A 26,084-nucleotide genomic window follows, 5' to 3' on the forward strand; every position below is an offset into this window, starting at 1 on the left:
GGCACCCTACTCATACCAACCGTGTGCTACACAAGAGGATGGTCTCCAACGCACACAGGCAGGCTGGTGGCAGAGGCCCAAACAGGACAGCAGTCGCCCTGAGAGAAGGTGGAAAGTGTGTTTATGGTGTAGATGTGTGCATGTGTCTATATGACCCGACGTTCCAAGGGTTCTAAATGAGAGCTGTTTGCCACAACCATCACCACCCTAACAACCAAATCAGCAGGCCGAGACCGGCAGCCCAGCCACAAAGTACCACCACACCACTTTCCACTGGATCAACCATGACGAGGCCAGCCTGCCTCCCTTCTATCAGCAGCTGTCGTCTTCATCCTCTACCACGACTCAATTTCCACATGGAGCCTAGGGCAGAAGAAAAACCAGCTTTGTGGTCTGCCTACATTAACCCTCCAGCACATTATAAATATCTACCTTAGTCCTCCATCCCTGCTTTCTTCAGGGAGACCAGCATAGACACAAACATATTAGCCGGAGGACAAAAACAGCCCATTAAAAAGAAGGTGACTTGATGGATACACTTTTGGTGGGACTTTGGACACCTTTCTTCCTCCTAGAGAGCTCTGGGTGAAAAAACAGGTTTAGATGAAGCATCTGGTCGCCTATGGGCTGAACTGTGTCCCCTGCCAAATTTCTTATGTTGAAACATAACCCCCCAGTACCTCAGAATGTTGACTGTATTATATTATTTGGCCATAAAGCCTTTAAAATGGTGATTAAAATGATGGATCCCAACCCAATGTCACTGGATCACAAGAGGACATTTAACCACACAGAGACATCCAAGGATGCACATGCCCAGAGGAAAGATCTGTGAAGACTCAGTAAGAGGGTGGCAGTTGGTCTGCAAGCGAAGCAGAGAGGCCTCAGGAGAAAGCAAACCTGCCAACATCTTGACCGTGGACTTCCAGCCTCTAGACTCATGAGAAGTAAATGTCTGTCGTTTAAGCCACAAAGGCTGTGGGATTCGTTATGTCCGCTGACAATAATGAATCAAGAGTGACAGCTGAGAAGGCCTGGACTGGGTCCGGGTCCAGAACTACACTGTCCACTATGGTAATCTCTAGACATGTAGCTTTTTAAATTTTAACTAAGATTAAATAAAAATTTAAAACTCAGTTCCTTACTTACACTAGAACATTTCCCTTCTACTGGGCAGCTCTCCTCCAGAAAGCAGAAGGGTCTAAGTCTGAGGGAACATCCCAGGAGAACCTTCTATGACCCAGCCCTCTCGAGGTGGACAAGAGACCAGAGCCAGAGCAAGCACAGACCTTCTCCTCAAGCAAAAACGCAGGGGAAGAGGCTGCTCTGAGCCTTTCATCAAGCACTGGCAGTAATTCGTGAGCCCTTCTGATCAATTCTGAACCTGAAAAGCAATGCTTTCGTTTTGCAATTGCTGCGGGACAGCACCGTGTACTCGGCAAGCAGCAGCACCTGCGGCGTGCACACAGCTCCAGAGGGCACTCGGACAGGCACCAGAGGCGCAGAAAAGGGACACCTAAGCTCATTTTGCCTCAAGGAGCAAAAAGCCTAAGTAAATATTGAAGAAAACAAGTTGCGAGGGTCGTGAACCAACAAGCACCAAGAAGCTCAGAAGGCATTCCCAACGGCTCCACAGGTGGGGTACAGCCCCTTCACACAGTTCCCTGAGGCAGAAGGCGAGCCCCTCTCCCAGAGTGCTCACTCCTGTGTCTCTGCTCTCCTCACCCAGTTCACTCCTCCCTCGTGCCAAAGGTCAGCTCCCACTGCCTGTCCGAGAGGGTCCCGGCCTTCCCAATTGGTCACAGCTTTCCCATCACCACCATTTCTCCTCCTAGCTGCTCCATGCCTGCACACAAAGCTCCAACCAAACTGCATTTGAGTTCTTCTGTTTCTAATAGTTCTGCTGGCTGTCAGTGTGGCTGCCCACAGCAAAGCCTTGCTCTCCAATTTGCTGTTTTTAATTCTGCTGCTTTTAATCTGCAGAAAGTGAAGAAGAACTAAAGTGCCTCTTCATGAACCTGAAAGAGGAGAGTGAAAAAGTTGGCTTAAAGCTCAACATTCAGAAAAACTAGGATCATGGCATCCGGTCCCATCACTTCATGGCAAATAGATGGGGAAACAGTGGCAGACTTTATTTTTCTGGGCTCCAAAATCACTGCAGATGGTGACTGCAGCCATGAAATTAAAAGATGCTTACTCCTTGGAAGGAAAGTTATGACCAACTTAGACAGCATATTAAAAAGCAGAGACATTACTTTGCCAACAAAGGTCCATCTAGTCAAAGCTATGGTTTTTCCAGTAGTCGGGTATGTGTGTGAGAGTTGGACCATAAAGAAAGCTGAGTGCCGAAGAATTGATGCTTTTGAACTGTAGTGTTGGAGAAGACTCTTGAGAGTCCCTTGGACTGCAACGAGATCCAACCAGTCCATCCTAAAGGAGATCAGTTCTGGGTGTTCATTGGAAGGACTGATGCTGAAGCTGAAACTCCAATACTTTGGTGAAGAACTGACTCATCGGAAAAGACCCTGATGCTGCTGGGAAAGATTGAAGGTGGGAGGAGAAGGGGATGACAGAGGATGAGATGGCTGGATGGCATCACCGACTCAATGGACGTAAGTTTGGGTAAACTCCGGGAGTTGGTGATGGACAGGGAGGGAGGCCTGGCATGCTGCAGTCCATGGGGTCACAAAGTCGGACACAACTGGGCGACTGAACTGAACTTAACTGAATCTGCCCAATGCTTGGAGCAGCACAGAAAAACAACTGTTTGCATAAAACAACTTCATCCTTCAGGACCTGCTCAACTTCCGCCTCCTCTATAGGTTTCCCTGGCCCCTCCCTCCTCTAAATGTGTGTCTACATATACTCATTTCCACAGTGCATAAGAAAGGTATCTCCAATTGTCCTGATAATATCCAGCTCTGATGGAAAGTCATGTGTCAAAGACAGAGAGTTCCTTGAAAACAGGCCCAATACCTTTCCCATCACTCAGCAGAGCAAGCATTTTTTCAAGATTTACCAAATCTGATCTGTAATACAAAACATAAGATAATGGGTCAGAGCTCAGGCACACTGCTAGGTTCAAAATTTCCTTGTTATCTGAAAGACACTCTTCCCTGGGTCGTCTGTGAGCTTCCCAATACACAGACGCTGTGTGACATTTATTTTGACTGCCTGGAAGCCAACTAACTTCTGGTTCTCAGCTGCACTGTGAAAATATGAGGATGCCAGAGAGCTGAGTCGCAGACAGTAGTATTATTAAATACAGTCATGTTCAAATCCACTGAAGAGCGCTGACTCGTGACCTACTAAAAACCTGTGCTTGATATTTTCACATCACACCAGGCAGCCCAATCTCCCTCTGTATCAGGCTGGACTAGTTAATAATTAACTGCCTTCGATTAAGTTCCCTTTTCATAAAGAGCAACTGTGAAGTGCTGTAAATGGTGTTTAGGAAAAACAGACATACTAGTTAGTGACTCTGGAAACTGGATTATTCACCTTTGGACAACAAACAGGAAGCCTGAGGAATGCCGCCTGCATTCAACCTCACCCAGGAAGATGAAGGCCTGCAGCATCCCACTCAGATGTGATACTCAGGCCTTGGCTCTTCTCTGACCTCACTGATACATGAAGCGCCTCAGCTCTTTAAAGCATTACATTAAAAAATCCTGTTTTTACATGGACCCAAACCCTGGTAGGCTCCAAGAACAACAAAGCAGGACTTACTGCCATTGTCGTCAGAATCCTCACTGCTGCTGGGAAGGCGACCTCGTTTCATGATCTCCCCGGGAAGCAGCAGGCAGCCTGCAAAGCAATGAGACAGCACTTAACCCAAGATGATAATACACGGCCATCGAGCTGCGCTTCACATGGCAGCCAGGATTCACAGCACACAAAAAGCAAACAGTCGGCTTTAAGTAGCATGTGAATTATAAACAGTAAAAAGACCAGAGAGACATGATTAGGTGCAATTATTAACAGAACAGGTTCAAAAGGGAGGGGGAGAGGTGGAGAAATTACACATCAGCAGGTCTCCCAAAGGTGCCGGGCTTCTCTCTCGCTCCTCTGACATTATCACTACAACTACTCCGGGAGCCTCTTTAGCTGACTGGCAGCAAGCTCTGCGGAAAAAGCCCATGGCAGTGAGCACAGTGCTTCCTCACTACATACAGATTCATATTTTACACGTGTGTTGGGGGGTGGGGGCTAGGGATGGGGCTATGCCGGGATGTGTGAGTATTTACACTGCACTGGGCAGCACTGCTTCTCAGGCAAATACTGCTGAAAGAATCCTAAAAACTGAATACCTAGAATTCTAGGAACAAAACAAATGGGACACTGGGAATGCAAATGCCTATCCTAGTCATCTCCAAACCCCAGCAATTCATTCTTAGCCAGACTCCTCCCCTTTACTCAGTCCAAAAGGTTTAAGCGCTGACCTGCCCAAGGTCACATTGTGAGCAGGCAAAAATCCAATTTCACTACCTTTTCCCCAACTCCTTACAGGCCTTGCCCAACCCAACAGTCTGAGCAGACACCCAGCCAGCTCCTGCCAGGCAGCTGGTGGTACCAGGCCTCCAGGACCACAGAACAGAGAAAGAGGGCAGTGGACTGAGCCCGAATGGGCACCACCGAACGCCTACAGATGACCGTGAGGTCATATTAAGACAGGGCAGCTTTCTAAACAAAACCAAAAAGCTTTTCCAAACTAAAAATTACTCACCACCTTGACATCTTTAGGGCCCAAATATTACTACCAGATCGGTAATTCCCAAAGAGAGATGAGGGCTTTCCCAGTCCAAGTATGGTTAGTCAGCCATCCCCTCCCACTCAGCCCCTCAGTAAAGTATATCCCAACCTCTCCCTCCCTGGGAATCCCAGCATCACAATGTGATGAGTTTCTAAGAGTGGGGCACACAGGAACCGTGTAGGGAAAGAACGTGGAGCATCACTATGCTAGAACAGAACAAGACAGAAACCACTCTATGAGTCAGAAATAAAAACCCAAAGGTCTGCTCTGAGTGGAACTGGAAAACTGAAGTCAAGAAAAGCTGAAAGCATACCATACAATGCATCTGCTCGCACCTTCAAAACAGACATATATGATTCTTTCAAATAATCAGGTCCTTAGTCTATACTGTAAATTTCCTCTCTGAGACACTCACCAGTTAAGGTTTCTATGTTTTTACCAAAAGATTCTTCAAAAGATGATTAAAAGAACTTTCAAGAGGAAGCCAGGACATGAGCCCTGATCCGGGTCACAGGTAGTGTCAACAGTCACAGAATCTACAAGCACTGCGGCCCCACCTGCAGCCCTGGCTTTTCTGCAAAGCCCTCTTCACCCAGAACAGTAACACCCAGCAACCTAGGGCAAGCCCGCCCCAGACAAAGTTCCTCAGTCGGCAAACTCCTGTGGCCCACTGCCCGCGTGGTCATCTTCCCTGCCCTGTCACCCTCTGCCAAAATGCTAGGTGCTGACAGCTGAGCTGTCCTCCCACTTTCTAGAAGGCATCCCTGCACCCCCCCCCCCAAACCGTCAGGAAGCACCAGGAGAAAAGAGAAAGGCAAAGACCCACTCGTTACCAGGAACAGCTTCAGCTCCCTACATCCTCCATTGCAAGAGAGCTTGAGAACAAGAAAAAAAGAAAAAGAAAGTGTTTCCTAAAGAGGAATTCCTTAAGAATCACAGTGTGAAGCATCAGGGCAAGAAGAATGCAGTCCCCCCATCATAAACAGGTGTTAAGAACGGTGAGGAGGAGAAAGAGGCTGAGAAAGCCCATAAACCCTCCCTGGCTAGAAATGAGGCAACAAATGTTGGCTGCATCTTCACTGATTCAGACAACTAGCACTTACCTAAACAGAAGAGTTTGGAATCTTTCTAAACCAAAATGCTCCCCTCCTAGTGTTCATACGCAGTTCTCAGAGAAAGCACACGCTTTCAAGTCACTATATGCAAAATGCAAGCACTGGCCAAAATGGATGATGCTCCTAACACACGGAAATACTTGCAAGCAAAATTACGCAAGTAAAAGAAAAGTAAAAATAGTATTCTCCTTCTAATGAACTCCATTCTCACCAGCCCTGAAAGAGCCTGAGTAGAGGAAGTGAAGAATGCTGTGCGTGCCGCACTTCTCCAGGGAACCTGCACAGTGACGGGGTGAGCGCACGCCAGCATCACCTCCTCTGGGGCTCTGAGGTACTTAAACCTTGACATCAGGCTGATTTACCTCACCTGGGGTTACTTACTAACTCAAGAAATCAAAGTATGCACATGTTACTGTATTTAAGACACACAATACAGCGGTTGTAAGCTGCAAACATCTGTCCAATGAAAACCAATGAGAGCAAGCAGAGGGCCCTCAGCATCATTCGGGGCACTCGCTGATTATTATCTAGATGGTAGTAAGATAAGTAATAATCAATTAAAAGGGCTACTTGCAACGCTCCAGAGACAGCAGCAAGAAATAACGCATCCCACAAACATCTGAATGTCTACTGTACGAGGAGGTGCTGGAGCACACTGACTGCGTCTGATCTCAGGGAGCCCTGGTTCAGCTGAGGAGGCAGACTAGTCAGCAGGAATTCAACATGGTGAGTGCTTGACAGAGGTCAGTACAAGACTAGAGAAACGCGTGCTGATGGCGTTGGTGAGCTTCTGAGCCGCGTCCTGAAGAACAAAGAGGCGCACAAAAAGCGGCAGCACATTTTGGGGAAAACACTGTAACACTGAACATGTAATCTGTGCCTTCACATTGAGACTCTTACTATCTGCTCACTTATTTACTAACGTGTATCTCTTCCTGGGCTTCCCAGGTGGCTCAGCGCTGAAGAACCTACCTGCCACAGCACGAGGCGTGGGTTCGATCCCTGGGTCGGGAAGATCCACTGGAGAAGGAAATGGGAACCCACTCCAGCATTCTGGCTTCGGAAATCCCATGGACAGAGGAGCGTGGCGGGCTGAAGTCCATGGGGTCACAATGAATCATGACTAAGCGACCAAGCAATATCAACAACAATCCCTTCTTACCTTTCTGCTCAACTGCAAAGGCCCATCATTTCATAATGTGTGACCCTTCCAAGTCCCCCTACTGCCCCACCAGATCTTTAGCCACCTACACCTAGATTGCTTGAGGCGTTGGGAAGATCCCCTAGAGAAGGGAAAGGCTACCCACTCAAGTATTCTGGCCTAGAGAATTCCATGAACTTATAGTCAGCCCATGGGGTTGCAGAGAGTCAGACACAACTGAGCGACTTTCACTTCACTTCCTTTCTCCGTGCCCACGGTTTTCTTTGTTCTTGTTTTGTCACTAAGTTGTGTCCAACTCTTTGCAATCCCATAGACAAGAGCACGCCAGGCTTCCCTGTCCTTCACTATCTCTCAAAGTTTGCTCAAACTTGTGTCCATTGAGCCGATGATACTATCCAAGCATCTCATCCTGTCACCCTCTTCTCCTCCTAACCTCAATCTTTCCCAGCATCAGGGTCATTTCCAATGAGTCAGCTCTTTGCATCAGGTGGCTGAAGTATTGGAGCTTCAGCATCAGTCCTTCCCATTGATATTCAGGGTTGATTTCTTTTAGGATTGACTGGTTTGACCTCCTTGCAGTCCAAAGGGTTCTCAAGTCTTCATCAGCACCACAGTTAGAAAGCATCAATTCTTCAATGCTCAGCCTTCTTTATGGAATTATTACAGCAAATTAATTCAGCCTATGAGGCGACCTCTCCAGGCTATTTCCTCTGCCAATCTCTCCCTCCGTTTCACATTGCAAAAGGTTCCAGCTAGAAACCCAGGTTTTCCACCACCTGGCCCCTCCCCTGGCTCTACCCAAACATCTCTCCTACCAAGACCCCCTAACCAGCCCACCTGGCCTCTAACATAAAACACCTCTTCTTTCCAGCCTCAGCTCCCAGAGCTCCTTGGCCTTCTCCTCCTCACCCATCCATCCCAATCCCACCTCTTCTCCAGGGCTCAGCTCAAAACCACTAAGTACCATCCACCACTCCAATTAAAACCATTTACATTCAGTACCACTCATTTCACCTTTTTCATCTTTTAGAAATTTTTCACTCAGCCTTTTAATGTACTCTTTTCTTTAACACGCAATCAAACTCCTGCCTTGCATCATCACTCAAATGTTTTATACATGTGTATCTCTAAAAAGTTATAGTTAAGTTCTAGAGAACAGAGATTCTCTTGGATTAAATGTGAAATAAAGACTTCACAGAAATGTGTCTTGAGCAAAACTTCAAAAAAAACAAGACTTCAAAGGGCAGCTACAACAGGCACCCCCAGAACTCTGGGACCAGTCCTCAACAGGGCTCTTCTAACATTGTATCTGATTTTATCAAAACTGGCTTCAAAGTGATACAATTTACAGGAGCCTGAGTGTCCATTTGCCATGAGAAGCATAACGGCTAGGTAGACAAAATACTAATTATTAGGCATTTGGGACTTTGCCCAAAAAGCAAAAAGACTACCTAGGAAGCCTGATTATAAACACTGCCTGGAAAGGCCCAGTAAAAGGAAGTCACTGGTCAAAGACCCTGGCTGGATCAGTCAAGTGACAATCCTTTGGAAACGGGCAGGATGAGCGGACAACCAGGCACATGTGGTAGTGGCCCAGGGCATCATCTCCTCGGAAAGTAACATCCTGCGTGCGGAGCGCTCTCTTTCGGCCTCTCCTGTCACATGGGTTAAAAAGCAGTGGATTTAAAAAAAAAAAAAAAAGCAGTGGATTAGTTAACATCTTCATTCAATTAGAAGTGTATCAAGTTAGATGCCAAAGATATGATGAACAAGGTAGGGAATGGCCCAGAGGGAGATACAGTAAGCAGACATCTAGATAAGTAGCTTCAGTGTGATAATTGTTTCGAAGACCTGGGTTCAATCCCTGGGTCAGGATGATTTCCAAGAGAAGGAAATGGCAACCAACTCTAGCATCCTTGCCTGGGAAATCCCAGATATAGAGGACCCTGGCAGGCTACAGTCCACAGGGCTGCAAAGAGTCAGACATGATTGACCAACTAACACTTTCACTTTCATGGGATATGTGAAATCTGAGCATATATGAGCAAGCTGCCTCAAAACCCTCAAATTTATGTTTTCCTTGGACTGAAATTAGGGTGGGGAATCGGCAGGCACTAAAGAGCAGCCCTTAGCTGAAGGAACCCACCCCCAAGTGGTTCAGGAATTTGCAAGGGAACAAATTTAGTGACCTGGGTGTGGTACCAGGGAGGCATGACTGGTATGTGACTCTAGCCAAGAAAGAATGAGAAATGACCCTGGAGGACAGAAAGAAGAACTTTTACAAAAGAATAAGATGATTAAGAACTTCAGGATGTTTATTCAGTGCTACGCCTGGGAAAAAGACAGATTTGAGGAACTGTCCAGTTATCAGGATTATTCTGTGGTGGAACAGGGACCGTTTATCAGGCCATAAACTCTACAGCTATACTAAGGATTGCACCCTAGTGATTTTAATTGCTTATGGTTTATATGCAGAAAGGCTATTTTTTTTCATTCAAAGTATCAATTTTGTCCACTATGTTTTCAATTTTATTTCACTCTCAAGAAGTTCTAGAAAGTACTCAAAGACCTCTACATATTCCTTCTCTGTGTATCACTTAATACATAACTAATGCAGTGGATGAACGGGGCTTTCCAGGTGGCACCAGTGGTAAAGAATCCACCCATCAATGCAGGAGTCGAAAAAGACTTGAGATCCCTCAGTCAGGAAGATCCCCTGGAGTAGGAAATGGCAACCCACTCCAGTACTCTTGTTGGACAATCCCACAGACAGAGGAGCCTGGTGGGCTACAGTCCATGGGGCCACAAAGAGTTGGACACGACTGAGTGACTGAACACACCCACACGGTGTAGGATGAACGACTGAGTTCCTGTACGTAAACTCCATCCTGTGTTCAACTCAGCTTTATAGAATTTGAGATGCTTCACTTTAACATCCAACTGATCTTTAACTGGAGTAACTTCTATTTATTTTCAAATTTATAAGGTGAACTTCCATTCTCTGTCAAAGTTAATAATCTAATATTTAAATGTACTATATTTTAAAATGTACTTAGAATATGTATAATATAAAAATGTACATTAAAGAACAGACTTTCAGACACCAAGAAGTCTTACATAAAGACAAAAGTATTTTGTAATGAGGTGGCTCTATCTGCTAAGTTCAGACAATTCAACTATTATTTTTAAACACTATGCAACATGATTTGGTCCCTTAGTCACTGGTCATAGACTATTAATACTTCCCCCATAAAGAGAGACTCACATTTTCTTAATAGATTTTCTTTCTTCTTATCGTCGATGAGTATGAAAGTGAAAGTGAAAATGAAGTCGCTCAGTAGAGTCCAACTCTTTGCGACCCTGCGGACTATAGCCCACCAGGCTCCTCCATCCATGGGATTCTCTCCAAGCAAGAATACTGGAGTGGGCTGCCATTTCCTTCTCCATTCAATGAGTATACATTATCCCAAATAAAATACCCAAATAGAATAATGACCTATACTTCAAAGTAATCTCTTATCCATAAACGAATGTGAACAAAATCAGCTGGTTTCTTATCTCAGTTTTTATAGCAAACATTAATCTCCTAGACATAAAGTTATCAAATTAACAACACTATCTAAATTCAAATGCTCAAGAGTTTAAAAATACTAGTGTGACTGTAACTCAAACCCAGATTTCTCACTTTAACCAGAAAATTATATCTGGTCAAAAAGACAGTCATAGATTTGATATAACTGACAAACTGCTTAGATCTTAAGTGTTAAAAGCTTTAATCTTGTCTAAATATTTCAACTCAGAAAAAAAGAACTTATAAAAATGTGTCTGTTACAATGTCATATATCAAAACTTGTTTAAAGGACACGGTGCCCAAGCTACTACACTCTCTGCAGAGACATCTACTTGAAAATATTCAGCTGAAAAGAGTTTATATTAGCAACAAATAACCAACCACCTCTCCCCAAAAAAAGATTTTAAATGAATAATGAAATATTTATCCCTGTCAATGTTACTAATAAAATCCAAGTGCTGTAACACACTAGTTCACCATTAAGTTCTTTATAAATTATTTTTAAAACCGGACTTTGAAAGTAAATAAAAGATTTTTCAAGATTTTAAGAAATTTATAAATGTGAGTGGTTCTGAATGAATCACAGGCAGTATTCCAATCTCTGTTTATGAGCTCTAAAATAATCTATTAAATCCCTCCTCGGTCTCTGTAATTGATGACAATTAGAGCCAGCACCTGAAGAGCAGTTATGACAAAACATCCCAACCATCTGTATTTGGGATGGATTTTTGTTAACTTCTCTTTCCATGAATTCCCCCCAAACAATATGACAACCAGACATCATGGACTCGAACCCTGAACTTCCACCCCTGTTTCTATCCACTCAGAATTCCTTTCTAGTAGATCTGTATGTTCAGATGTGGGAGATACCAAAAGACATTCCAAGAAAGAAACCACCACAAACTGCAGGGGAGAAAAATGGAATATCAGCCCATTTACATATAAAAGAGGGAAGAGATATATATACAACTGCTTGCATATTCATAGAAGATTTCAGGAGTGACTGCAGTGTTCTAGACTGAATAGGTTGGGAAATTTTACTTCCATTTATGACCTTTTACAGCATATGACCTAGACAGCATATTAAAAAGCAGAGACATCATTTTGCCAACAAAGGCCCATCTAATCAATGCTATGGTTTTTTCCAGTAGTCATGTATGGATGTGAGCTGGCCTATAAAGAAGGCTGAGCACCAAAGAATTAATGCTTTTGAACTTGGGTGTTGGAGAAGACTCTTGAGAGTCTTGTGGACTGCAAGGAGATCCAATCAGTCTATCCTAAAGGAAATCAGTCCTGAATATTCATTGGAAGAACTGATGCTGAAGCTGAAACTCCAATACTTTGGCCACCTGATGCGAAGAACTGACTCACTGGAAAAGACCCTGATGAAGGCAGGAGGAGGAGAAGGGGATGACAGAGGATGAGATGGTTGGATGGCATCACCAACTCAATGGACATGAATTTGGGTAAACTCCAGGAGTTGGCGATGGACAGGGAGGCGTGGCGTGGTGCAGTTCATGAGACTGCAGAGTCAGACATGACTGAGCGACTGAACTGAACTGAATGACCTTTTAGATGATTTTAATTTTTAACCATCATCCTGCACTATGCTATTTGTAACAGTAAAGATTTAAAATCCAGAACTGTTGTTTCTTGCTCCTCACATTAGAGAAGACCCTGGGAGCACAGCTTCTTGAAGGTCCCACACAGGCACCAGCCTAAAATGAGCAGCTACCAATAAACTATATATATACTCCACCTCCTTCCTGAGATGGGGTATCAAAGGCTTATCTTGTTTTAAAATACCTGATGAAATAGCATAGGAGGAAAAAAACAGAAAAGGTAATAGGATAATGCCGTAAAATGCTACTATCACTCATTCATTATTTAATTCAAAAGTGAAAGTTCCCAAAACATAAGAATAGCCAGTGTGCCAGTAGCAGGTCACTAAAAATATATGCAGTAAGAATAGAAAAACTAACTCAGACAAGAAAACTAGGGTTTAAACTACCTTTAAAGAATTCATAGTCAAATAAATACTCAACCTCTTATCCATTTCAAGAGCAGTACTATTTTTTGGAGGGGGGGAGCTACATTCCATAGATGGTTACCAAACACACCATTTCCTCTACCCGTGGCAGGCATGGTTAATAAATTAGGTCATTCTTTTTTTCCACAAGCCCAGGCGTGACCTCAGAATCCTCCTTAACACTTAACACAGTGCTGTCACTGTGTCAAAACTCGGATGAACGATGCTGTCTAGTTGCCCTTTAGGTCCTCTTTTCGCACTTTTTTCTTTTCTATCAAATTACTGGAGAAAACGAACATAAGACCAATCTCTTCAGAATACATGAAAAGAAAGTTTATAAAACACTTCACTGAAGTCAGAAGTTTGTGTTTCATTCAGCCTTGGGATCTCTGAACCAAATTCTAATTTTTAACACATACACACACACATTCTTCAGATCAAACTCTAAAACTTCACTGAAGAATAACACTTTAAAAAAAAAACTGTTAGTTAGCAGGAGATAGTTCTGAATGAACCAATGTCAAAATAAGGATGGGAAAGGAGTCTACACTCCCTTATCTGACTCTTGGAAGAATAAGCCAATAAATGCAAAGTGACTACAGGGTAATTTTAAAAGATTTTTAAATGCTCAAACCAGATGTTCTTATACAGGATATACAAAGCAGCTTCTGCAGAAATCAGACTCAACCAGCTAATGACAATTACACTGTGCACAGACTGAAATGCAGCTGTTTTGAGAAACTTTGTTCCCTGATTATAGCCGGTTGTCAGAAACTATCAGTTACCACTAACAATGTTAAGTCACCAAAAAACTTTAAAGTACAGTTTAAAAAAAAAATCCAGACTTCCAATGTTGTACACTTGAAGATCTAGATGACTCACTTAACAACGAAAACTGCATTTACACATCATCTGAATTATATATTAAAACAAACATTTCATCACAATTGTACAAGTCTTGTTACTACAGTCATGGAAATGTAAGACAGTCTCCATACCTAGCAGCAAGGTCTGCAAAGTATTCTCTGAGGCTAAAGCTGAAAACAGTCTCAGCCATGGATTGTGTCTATAGGACATCCTCCCCAAAGAAACACATAAAATCCTAACTTAATCTCTAGAAAATGTTTTGGAGGTAATTTACCTTCCCTAATCTTAAAAAGTACGGAAAAATAAAGAAATAAAAAGAAGCACATACAGTAAGTTCTGGAGAGGTTAAGCAGCAAGAGCAGAGACACACAGACGAGTCGAGGGCAAAGCCAGAGGTTGCATCAAAGACCCGTCCCCAAGGCAGGTGGCTCTCCTGTGCCATCCATTCTCCTCCCCAGCGGATGGGGACATGGACTTCCTGCTCCTGGGCACCTCCTGAGATTTACAAAGAGGTTATCGTGAAGATTAAGGCCATGGACTACATGTTATCAGGGGTCAGACAGCTAAAATGTACTCAACAAACAACAGTCGGTTAACTTAGAACTTGAAACATACTTCCTGGCAAGCTGACGTTTAGATGGCTGCAAACACCATCCTGCCTGCTGGAGCATACCCAAGGGACAGCTGGACAGCACACGAGTGGTTCCCTGAACACTGCCACATGGCTGTGTCCTCTGAGCAGCAGGTACGCACTTCTGGTTGTTGTGACACACACCCTACGTGGAGACATCACACTCCTCTGGATACGTCTCCCTCTGGACGCAGTCCCAGGTCAAAATGTATATTCCCTCACACAGGGCTTCTTGGCCTGGCCTCCCAGGAGGGTGTGACTACCTAGCAGTCTTTTGCAAGGTACATGGGGTCCTGTATTATACATCATACCCTCAAAGGCTATTCTAGGAACCAAAGAGTTAGGAGCCATAGCCCTGAGATGAGTCAAGTGCCTTCAGATTTATCAAACAAACTTCTGATTTCAACTGTTTGTTTCAGGTTCCTATCAGAAACAGAATTCAGTCCCAGCAGAAACAATCTGGTGACTAGCTAAAACTGTATCACTATACTATACTACAGGCTTCCCAGGTGGCACTAGTGGCAAAGAACCTGCCTGCCAATGCAGGAGCCGTAAGATACACTGTTTCAATCTCTGGGTCAGAAAAATCCCCTGCAGGAGGGCACAGCAACCCAATCTAGCATTCTTGCTTGGAGAATCCCGTGGACAGAGGAGCCAGGCGGGCTAAGCTCCACAGGGTCACAAAGAATCAGAAATGACTGAAGAGACTTAGCATGCACGCATGCACATACTACACTACAGGTATATGCTGTCCTACAGGAATATATACTATTGTTACAGGAATATATACTATTGTACAAGTTTTCAATATATATATAGGTATGGCTGTGTCATTATGAATCAGGGGTCTACAACCTGCTGTTGTTCAATACAGAAGAATGGTTTTTATGTATTTAAATGGTTTGGGAGAGGGAATCAAAAGAATATTTCAGAACACCTGAAAACTATCCCAAATTCAAATTTCACTATCTGTAAATAAAGTTTTATTGGGACACAGTCACATCTATTCATTTACTTTTTGTCCACTGTTTGCTCTCACACTTACGATGAAAGAGTTGAAGAGCTGTAATAGGTACTATCAGGCCCACAGAGGTTAAAATATTTGCTATCTGGCCCCTTTACTAAAAAAGTTTACTGATCTCTGCTTTAAATCAACAGACTAGCAGTAAGGGGGTAAGAGGGTGAGGTAGGAGGGTTGTGATCTACGCAACTTAAATTAAAGCCATGTCTAGAAACTTGTGAATTTTTCTCAAAAGAAAACCCCTGTGGCTCTTTCTTGGGGCCAGTGTACACTAAGTTATAAAAACTAATAAACTTATCTGATTTTCAAGCCAGTAACCAATAAGCAGAAAAATGACTGTTCTAGACAGGCATTTTAACTATAATGTGTGGTTTAACAGTGATGTAAGAGGGTAAGAGAGAAATCATAAAAAGAAGTCACCAGAATTTAAATGCCAAATTGAAATCCAAGGATGCACTTAAAAGTATTCATCCAGACCCTGGAATGACATGTAAATTTTGAGTAACTCACTTTTTCTGCTGGAGAGGTTCCACAGGTTTTGGATCTCAAGTGTCCTTGACCTTAAAAAAGTTACAAGTCACAAATACTCAGCCTACACATCTAAAGTGCATCTTTTTATTTCAACACTGAAATAACTGATGGTCATAAAAATGACCATGACTAATCAAGAAAAATCTTAAATCATGTTAAGTGTACTTTGTGCTAAACAAACGCAAATCGGGCAGCTCAAACTCCAGCAACTTGTTAACCTTGCCAATTCCTGCTGCTTACTCTGGAGTAAGGAGTAAGAGAAAAAAATGTTCATTTTATTCTTCAGTTTGGACTCTCACCAGTGAAATCTTCACTTAAAATAACTGCTTAGAAAGTGTCTTAGAAGCTGTCATAAATTTTCAAATTAATAAAATCTCCTGTGCAGATATTATTAAATGTCTGATCCTATGCAGATCAGTATTAAAAACTATGTATTATTGCCAGTTGGAAGTGCTTTCAAAACAAGAGAAAACTGTGATTTAATTCCTTCAACAAAATCAGAGCAAAAGAACCTAAAGTTTAAAAAATGAACTTACTTCAACTGCCCTCAATCACCTTAACAATCTTTAACTCTACCTGAAGAACCAAAAGCAAAAAAAGTAAACATGTAACTTGTTTTAGAGTATTCATTAAAAGCCTGGTCCTTGAACTTTTGTTAAGTGCACATAATATACCACTAGTCTAGAGCTAACAAAAGACTCAAAAATGGAAATACCCACTCTTCCTATGTTCATTGCTTTCAGGTAAGGAAGACATCCTGAATAAACTTTCAAAGTCTAGGCTAGATAAGGCCAAGCCACAATAACATGGCCAGAGTCACAATCAACACTCTCTTAGACTAAATTTTCTCTGTTCCATGACACTCAACCCTGCCTAAACTTAACAAGATGCCACTTCAACTGAAAGGTAAAAAAGGGCTCCAGGACCAGAGTTTACTTATTCCATCAGAGCCAACCATCTGTGAAAATACCAATATATAAATCCCTCACAATCACATATCAATATTATTTGTATAAATACACCAAGCAAATGGGCTTCCCAAATAGGGGCTAGTAAAGAATCCACCTGCAATGCAGGAGACCCGGGTTCAATTCCTGGGTCAGAAGACCTGCTGGAGAAGGGATAGGCCACCGACTTCAGTATTCCTGGGCTTCCCTGGTGGCTCAGCTGGTAAATCTGCCTGCAATGCGGGAGACCTGGGTTTGGTCCTGGGGTTAGGAAGATCCCCTGGAGAAGGGAAAGGCTACCCACTCCAGTATCCGGCCTGGAGAATTCCATGGACTGTATAGTCCATAGGGTCGCAGAGTCAGACATGACTGAGTGACTTTCCCATTCACTTTCACCAAGCAAATAGCAAGATTCTCAATTGTCTCAACTTTTTGAAATTTTATATACTATATTTAATAAACCTACCAGCTGTCCAAATGTTAAATACATTACCAGATAAAGCGCTGCCAGGTCTTCATACGGGCATCCCTGGTGGCTCAGAGAGTAAAGAAGCTGTCTGAAGTGCAGGAGACCTAGGTTCCATCCCTGGGGCAAGAAGATCCCCTGGAGAAGAGAATGGCTACCCATTCCAGTATTCTTGCCTGGAGAATTCCATGGAGAGAGGAGCCTGGCAGGCTATAGTCCATGGGGTTGCAAAGAGTCAGACAAAATGCTTTTACAATGCTTTCGAACTGTGATGCTGAGGAAGACATCTGACGGTCCCTTGGACTGCAAGAAGATCAATCAGTCAATCCTAAAAGAAATCAACCCTGAATATTCCCTGGAAGGACTGATGCTTAAGCTCCAATACTTTGGCGACCTGACGAGAAGAGCCGACTCACTGGAAAAGACATTTATGCTGGGAAAGATTGAGGGCAGGAAGAGAAGGGGGTGACAGAGGATGAGATGGTTGGATGGCAACATTGACTCAATGAACATGAGTTTGAGCAAACTCTGGGAGACAATGAAGGACAGGGAAGCCAGGCATGCTGCTGTCCATGAGGTCGCAAAGAGAAGGACAGGGCTTAATGACTGAACAAGCTCTTAATATAGAGAAAACCAGCTGAACACTAAAACTTTAAAGGAAACAACTGTCTCAGGAACTAAAACTTTCCCAATTAAGGTTCCTATCGGGCTTCTGATACAATCTAAGAAACTAACAACTCCTAGCAAAGTCCGCCTTTATTTGAAATTTTTTTTTAAATTTACTGTTAAACAAGGCAACAGTGTTCCGTCACAGGCTTGGAGACAAAAGTAGTTTAACACTGGTATAACTCCCACTGTTTGACCAATTAAGTCAAGCTTTTCGATGCCAATCCAAATAAGCGGCAAGATATTGACAAAAGTGTTATATTTTCCTCTAGAGAATGTCTTATTTTATTAACCATGCAGGAAAACTGGACATATAATGCAAATTCTGACAGACCATGAACTGTAATAGTGTAACATGTGCCCCATATTACTGAGGAAAGAGCTTCACCAACAGAAAGGAAGCACGCAAGCAGAACTCTGAGAGTCATCTGTCTCATCCTCACTCCTGACAAAGCCTAAAAATACAAGACCTGGTCAGTGTTTGATGTCTAGATGTTTGCTGTTCTAACCACCTCAGTACTGAAACACAGTTAATTTTTTTTTCTCACCAAGTGTGCAGATAAATACACCACGCAAATTTCTTTAAAGTCGTTTTCAAACAAATAATCTTCAAACTGAAGACTCTAAATTACACAAAAAAAATGCTACTTTAATTCTAACTTTTTCAAATCCAGTCATGATTAACTCCGAAGACATGCCTCCTCAATGTCAGAGGTTCTGTCAAAAAGTTACTACAGATTAGAGTCTACTTACAGGAAATAACGAGATGCAATGATCTTTGACTGGACAGTGTTTTAGACAAAGCCACTGTTATATTTGGAGGCCAAATAAGAAAATCTGAATATATCCCAAATAGACAAGCTAGCTAACAGGAGGAAAAAAACACTCCTTACATAACTGTACACACAGTGTGATTCATTATACGTATGTATACACAATTATCTGGAAAATGGTAAAATGATGATTTCTAGGTGATAGGAATGTGTTTTTGTATTTGCTTCTCTAGTTTAAAACATGTACATGTAACACCATTTCTGTAATAATACTTTAAGCCACTAAGGGCTCTTTGAAGTAAAAAATCAATTATTTATGAAGGTTAAACACATGGAGATGTGTTTGTATTCTCAACAAGTCCTCCAAGTTTTGTTTGCTTTTCAGTTAATCCTTCTAGCCAAAGTCTCTGGGCCAGGCAACTGTTCATTCTAAAATACAACATGTCCTTAAAATCCAAAAAGTTTTTTCTCCTGTTCCCACTTTTCACACACTCATCATTTTTCACTATTTTCCCTTTATAGCCACTCTTTCAACCTCTGCAGTAGGAAACGAAAATATTCACTTATACGCTGAAAACCGGTCTGGTGATGGAGGAGGAACTTGTTGCGGGGCGGGGGGAATCTTGTTCTTTCTAAATAACACACATCCCCCTTTGTCAAAGTTAAAACTCTGTTACAACCCACTCAAATTTTCTTCTTAGAAAGCAGCCTATGACCTTAAGATGGAATCAAGTTCAAATTCTACTGAAACCTTTATCTCTGGCTGCTCTAAGGAGGAGGTATGCATGCCAGCTCATCAAATACACATATAAAAACACATAAACTTAAGGGAGAAAACAAAATAACAAAGTCAATCTGATTTAAAAGTGACATTAGATGAGACTGAAATCTTTGGGACAATTGGGCATTAAGAATTTTCGGGTGCAGGTATTAGATACCAAGTGTCACACACAGAACATGCAGTGTTATCTGCCCAGTACAGTAAATTATTTTATCAAAAAGTGTTGTCAGTGTTAAGTATAGTTACACTGAACGCTCCCTTTCTCCAGGTAAAAGTGATTAAATCTTGATTAGCGGCGATCTGGCCAAACACAGCTTCCTAATCTCTAACCACTGGTGGATCACTACCTAAACCAGCTTCCAGGAAAGTAATTTCTCTGTATCTTAAAACTAGTTCATTAACTTTGAAAGGTATTAGCCTTGAGGTACAAGTAACTAGAGAGCTAGCCGTTCACAGCGGGTTTTCTAAAAAGGAAAAATAGTTCACCTAATAAAAACCTTTGGGAAAGAAGCCCCCAAGCATTCCCATTAATGGAAACTTCAGATTCTCTCTCAATTTCCTAAAAATGTAGCCGTCTTAAGTCATTCAACTGCAACTATCACTTTACAAAGAGAAAATTTAAATTCCCCCTCGGCTGTGGTAAATAGAAGGCGACAGACCCTCGCCCCCGCCGAAGCGAGGTGGGGCGCTTGCCTCCTAGTTACTAGAAAACCAGCCAAAGCTGCTTTTAAACGGTCTCGTGGTGACGACGCATTCCTAACGGGTTTCGAAGGCACGTTTAAATCGCCCGCTTTTTTGTTTGCTCGCTGCATTCACCCGGTGCCGGGACTACGGCTGCCCCCGCGCGCCGGGGAGGGGAGCCCAGGGTGGGAAAGCCGGGGCGGAGAGAGGGGGTACGACCGGGGAGGGGGGCCCGGGGCGAGGAGAGCCGGGGGCGGAGGACTCAGGGATGCAGAACCCGTGCCGGGGGGGGAGGGAGGGGCTGGACAGAGAAAGCTGAGGACCCCAGGAAGGCGGGGATCCCGGGGCGGGGAGAACTGGGCCGCCGCCCCGCACCGGAGAAAGCACCGCGCGGCGCCCGCCGGGGTGTGCGCAGAGCCGCGGCTTCGCGCAGCGACGCCGCCCCCTCCCTCTCTCCCTCGTCGCCGCCTCCTCCTCCTCCTCCCAAGGCGACAGAAACAACAGCGCGGGAGGAGGGGAAAGTAACTCCCGGCACCTCCGCCGGAATTAGCCCCGGTGCAGTGATGACACCTTCTCGTGGCGCAATCAAGCCCCGCTCCCTCCGCAGCGGCGTCCCCGCCGCCGCCGCCCTCTCCGTTTGAAAGTGGCCACCCCCCCGCCGCCGCCGCCGCCGTTCCTCCCGCCCCGCCGCCGCCAGCTGCACCAATCCGCTCGGCCCCAGTTGCAAATCAAACGCTCCCTCGCGTCTAGAAGCCACTTGCGCCGCTGGAAACGGCCGCGCCGTCCCCCCCTCCCCGAGTCCCTCCCGGGCGGCACCTTCAGACTGGGGCGGGCGCGCCGGCGAGAAACGGCTGTGAGATGGGAGCGGGAGCAGCGGTGACGGCGAGCAGCTCCGAGAGGACTCGGCTCCCGCTCCCGCCCCCAGACAGTTCTGGAAACTGTGTATCACCTCTGTCACAGGAAGCCATCCGGCGAGGAAGGCGGCGCGGAACCAACAAACAAACGCCTGCGGCCGCCCGCCGGAATCTACGCGGGGACGGCGACGGGCTTCGGGCCGTTCCCCGGGCGTGAGCGCGGTGGCCGCCCCCGCGCCGCGGGCTTTGTGCGGGGCTCCCGCGGCGCGGGCGCGGTGGGCCAGGCGTCCCCGCCCCCGAAACCCCCCACCCCGGGCCCCGGCAGCGCTGCTGGGACCGTTAGGTGACGCTCCAGCGCGGCTGAGAAAGCAGCGCCTCGGCCGCCGCCCGCCCGTCCCCATTTCCACATGGAGCCGCCTCTCCTCCAGCGCCAGAGGCGGGCCACAAAAGTTGGCCCCGGGGCCACCCAGCACCTGCCCACGTGCCGCGGAGGCTAGCTCCCGGGTCTCCCCCGTCCCTTTCCCTCCCGCCGCCCTCAGCCGCCAGGTCACCTATTACCGGTGGGAGGGGAGAGAGGCTGCTATTTAAACGCCCGCGGAAGTTGAGGCACCCCCACTGTCGGGTGCCGTGCACCTGCCTCCCGCCGCCGCGCTCCGCCACTTTGAGCAGCAGCCGCGTCCTCGGCCCCGCCTCCTGCCCGCAGGCGGGCGGGGGGAGCGGGAAGGAGGTGGAAGGGATCGAATTTCTCCAGCAAATGGGACCGTTCCGACAGGATTCGGTTCCCCGGTCAACATTCCACATTCCATCCCTCTCCCGCATTTGCAAGCCAGCGCCAACAACCCGGAAAGCCTGCTGGCTACAGAACAACAGCCCCCAACTCACAAATACACACTCACAGGCGCAGGACACGTGCACTGAAGGGCTTCGCAACTTGCAGTCCCGAGGTGCACACTGCACGTTTTCAGGCGGACCAAGGGACACGACGCCACCCTCACAATTTGCAGACGGTGCCAAAGGTTGCAATTTGCTATCCGTTTTAAGTTCATGGTTAATCGGTAGTTTGGTCTACCAATGCAACTCCTTCCTAATTTCACCGATAAAGGGTTTTACACTTCACAGGCAGTCTGGCTGTAAGTAAAAGGTCTGTTCACTGGAAACCCAATTGGGAAGAATCTAATTGCTAAACTGTCCCTGCATCCCCCCCACCCCTCCCTCACTGCCCTTGAATTGATGCAATGAATAATTTGGACATGTGGTGACGCGGTGATAAGAGATAGGGCTGCAGCTACCCTACACAGATGTACCTATACCCACACCTATGTTTGGACTATACAGTCGTCGTCCCTTCCCCCCGCACCACCACCACGGTCACACACACTCTGGATTCATATATGTACCCGGACCTTGTTCTGCCATTGCCATCTGTCTACCAAGTTGCTATTATGCTTTCCACTTCCATGCAACCTAATGCACTTTGGCTGTTTAAAAAATTCTATAACTAAAGCCAACTAAACTGGGTTTCTGCTCCTGAACGCGTTTTAATTGATGATTCGCCTGAAAACCGCATGTTCTTCGCAAATCCAAAAGAAAAAGCTCTAAGTCTTCAGCCCCCAAAACTGAAAAATAATCATAATAAAACTTACTGATCCAACACAGATCAATTCTCAGGATCCAAAAATCATCCTCTCCTCCTCCTCTGGCCCCCGCCCCGGCAATGCCCAAGTTACTGGTGGGATAGTAACGCTGCGCTTGGCGGCTGCCGGCCCTCCCTCCTTCGCTACATATCGAGAACCCAATCTTTTGGCGCCATATTAATGACGTACTATATTATTTCCACTAGGCAGCGACCTTCGGCATTAAATTACTCCCGAGAACTCCCGAGCAAAGCAACAAAACCATCAAATATGGCTGAGCCTCTCGGCTCGTCCTGCAGCCGCCGCCGCTGCCGCCGCCGCGGGATCGGGACGCGCACACGGACCCACACGCGGACACGCGCGGACTCTCGGTCGGCGCGCCCTCCCCGCGCGCCCCCCGCGGCCCGCGCGCGTACCTGCTGCGGAGGGGTTCGGCCGCGGCGCTGGGCTCCTCGCCGCTCGCTCCGCGCCGCATGAGTTCGGGCCGCGGCGGGCTGGCGGACGGAGTGGCGGGCGGGGAGTCGGGCGGGCCCCTGCTCTCGCCGGCGCGCACACACCCGGCGCTCGCGCAGGGAGGCACTCTCGGACGGGCGTTTGGCTTGTTATGGAGGAAGGACTGTGTGAATCAAACTCATTTCTGGGTCACTGCTGCCACAGGGGGGAGCACTTTAATCCCTTGCCAAAACGAGAGGGTGGGGACGGGAGGGCGGAGGGAGCGCGCCGGGAACCGCGGTACGGGGGGCTCTGTCCCTCGTTAACTCTTCGCGGCCCTCGCCGTAGCAGGCTCGGCCTGTGTCAGCAGGGGCTTGCAAAGAGCCGCATGCTTCAGCTTTTAAAAGCTCTTCCTTCACCTCTCTTGTGAGCCTAGACTTTCTTGAGCTGTCTCCAAGCAGGGTGGTGGGCTTTTAAATTATCCCTTTCAAACTCTCCCAGTCTCAACTCTTGTTTGACATCACTGCACTAGAAAAGGATTCTTTCAAATTACTTAAAATTATGTAGATTAAACTGTGGCTATTAAGGAATGTAGTTTGGGTGAGGTTTTATTTTTAGATTGAATGGAAAAATAAATAGTTCTTTCGTAGTAACAGTTTTGGGGAGCTGCGGGTTATAATGACATTTTTAAATATAGAAAATCCAGTTTTGGAGCTGGAACACTTCTTTACCTAAGTTTGTATCGAAATGATAATTGCAAATAAGCATTAATTCATTAGGAGACGGTAATTATTTGTAAGTTGACACCACCGTTATGTTACACTGTGTTACAGAACTGGACATTGTCTTCCAAATAGGGAGAATTGAGCCTAATGCTAAAACTAGAGCTGCAGACTAATATAAAATTAGATTAATTCAGGGGTATTTATGTGTAAAAAAGCTGTGGTTACTGGTTTTCTGCAGAACACAAACTTTTTCACGTGGAGATTAACACACTTCTCTCATGAAAGTACAAAAGTGTTAGCCGCTCAGTCATGTCCAACTCTTTGCAACCCCATGGACTGTAGTGCACCAGGCTCCATGGGATTATCCAGGCAAGAATACTGGAGTGGGTTGCCATTCCCTTTTCTAGGGGTTTTCCCGACCCAGGGGTCAAGCCCTGGGCTCCTGCATTACAGGCCAATTCTTTACCCTCTGAGCCACCAAGGAAGCGCTTTTCTCTCATGGACCCCCTTAAAGAAATGAGTCTATATGATATTCTGCTTCAAAAGGGAAAAGAAAAAAAAAAAAACTGGGGTACATGTTGAAAATAACTATTCAATAATCCAGAACATACATCACTGATTACAAAATTGAGTACCAAACCCAAAGGCATACTTATCCACTGTAAGAATTCTGAATATATCAGATTTGGTTTCACAATATCACACACCAACCCATCCACCCACATCAGGATCATAGTAATCTGATAAATGTGGGAAAACAAAACTAATTGAGTCTTTCAATTATTTTTCAGAAAGCAAAGTAAACCAAAGGAAATCTTAAGTATATGTCCTTTCTCTCTCTTGCCTGCTTCACTAATGAAGTACAAAGACACCTTATCAGTCCTGTTTATGTGCTCACTTAATCCCGCATATGTAAAGCACTATGCTATCATTATTACTGTTATTAATGTTGCCTTGAAGTTACTGCTGTTTTCCTTGGTTCACTTTACACATACTCTACTGCAGAAGTAAAAGGACACATGCTTCATAGCCAGACAGACCCTGAACTGAATCTGACTCTACATGTTGTCAGCCATGCAACTGTGGGGTAAATTACAAAACTTCCCTGAGCCTCAGTTTCTTCCTCAGTAATAAAATGGGGTTAACAGGCCCTACCTGAAGGGTTGTTAACTGGAATAACTCCATAAACAAGGCCCAGCAGAGACCCTGGCAGTAGCAGAGCCATCCCTCCTATCTCTCATTCTTGGTCTTCTCGAGCCTTTGAAGACTGCAACTTTTCCACATTCCAGGGAAACTTGCTTCACTCATTCCCCTGCAAAAAATAAAAATAAAAAATAAACTACACTTGCCATTCAGCCTTTAACTTTTTTTTTTCTGACTATCCCCACTCCCAAAACATCAGGTGACAGAAATGAAAGTGTGCTGAGTAAATAGATGAGAATAAAAGGGGGTAAAAAAATACACGAACCCTCAACACTGATTCGATGATTAAGACTGATGGTCCCAGGAACATGATGAGGTAGTGCCATGTGCCATAAATAGCCTTGGACTAAAAGTCTGCAGCCTCCTATCAACTCACACTATGACTCTGGACAAATGTCTTTGGATCTTAGTTTCCCCACTGAGATGATAGACAAGATGATATTCAACACCCCTTATCTTATTAACATTCAGTAATTTCTGATTGTTCTTACCAAACTTACAAGTTGATGATTATTTGTAGAAGTGGAGGACAACTTGTATCAATAAAGAATGTGTAAAAACAATTCGTTATTAATGATCAGTGATTGACATTTTTTAAATAATAAATGTCTTCTGCCAGATCACAAAGGAAACTTTGATACATCCTATTTCTAAAATGGGACAGCAGTGTCTTGTGGCAGCATATTTAAAGAGTAAGTAGTACTAAACTGGCAATTAGGAAATGAGTTTCTGGTAACACTCTGTCACTTATTATCTTAACTTACCAAATCATTCATGATCACAGTTTCCTGGTTTCTAGAATGGTCCTGTTAGCAGAGATAAAAAGGACATTCAAGAAAATAGGTACAAAGTAGTCACTATAGTTATCAAGATTCTAGTCTTTTCTGATATGATCAGTGTTCATGGTGATAATTACCATTCTGTATATTGCTTTCATTTTGCTATTGGCATACACAGTTTAATTATTCCCTTCCATAATAATAGGTTTATAGAAATACTAAATACATATATTCATATTCCTAATTTTGAAATCATACATGATTAAACTTATAAATATTTACCTAGTTATTTCATTTGTGTCTACTCTTCAGGTAAAGAATTATAAAACCTTGATACGAAATTCAGAATTGTTCATCTTTGAAATGAAGTAGATATGTATGCTAAAACCCTATAAATCTCATTCCTTCAAAGAAATTGAGCAAGAAATTCTTCCTGGCAAATACCATTGCCAATTGGTAAATG

The 26,084-nt window shown here is 44.7% G+C and overlaps 1 protein-coding gene across 8 annotated transcripts in view; it reads right to left on the minus strand.

Moving 5' to 3' along the window:
• Positions 1–24,937, minus strand: part of JADE1 (jade family PHD finger 1) — a 58,373-nt gene extending 33,436 nt beyond the window's left edge. The window contains exons 1-3 of one of the 8 annotated variants that reach the window (XM_070474847.1): positions 7,464–15,646; positions 6,841–6,960; positions 3,730–3,807 (exon numbers count right to left, since the gene is read on the minus strand). In XM_070474847.1, the coding sequence (XP_070330948.1) occupies positions 3,730–3,807; positions 6,841–6,940 (178 nt within the window). In that variant the 5' untranslated portion in view covers positions 6,941–6,960; positions 7,464–15,646. Of the gene's footprint in view, positions 1–3,729; positions 3,808–6,840; positions 15,647–20,810; positions 20,914–20,943; positions 21,060–21,406; positions 21,519–22,491; positions 22,798–22,898; positions 23,088–24,794 lie in introns of those variants that run through there. The other 7 variants (XM_020886524.2, XM_020886593.2, XM_020886550.2 and 4 more) reach the window with 7 other exon arrangements.
• Between the last annotated feature and the right edge of the window lie 1,147 nt (positions 24,938–26,084).

Source organism: Odocoileus virginianus, chromosome 12 (assembly GCF_023699985.2).
Source record: "Odocoileus virginianus isolate 20LAN1187 ecotype Illinois chromosome 12, Ovbor_1.2, whole genome shotgun sequence".
Taxonomy (NCBI): Eukaryota; Metazoa; Chordata; class Mammalia; order Artiodactyla; family Cervidae; genus Odocoileus; species Odocoileus virginianus.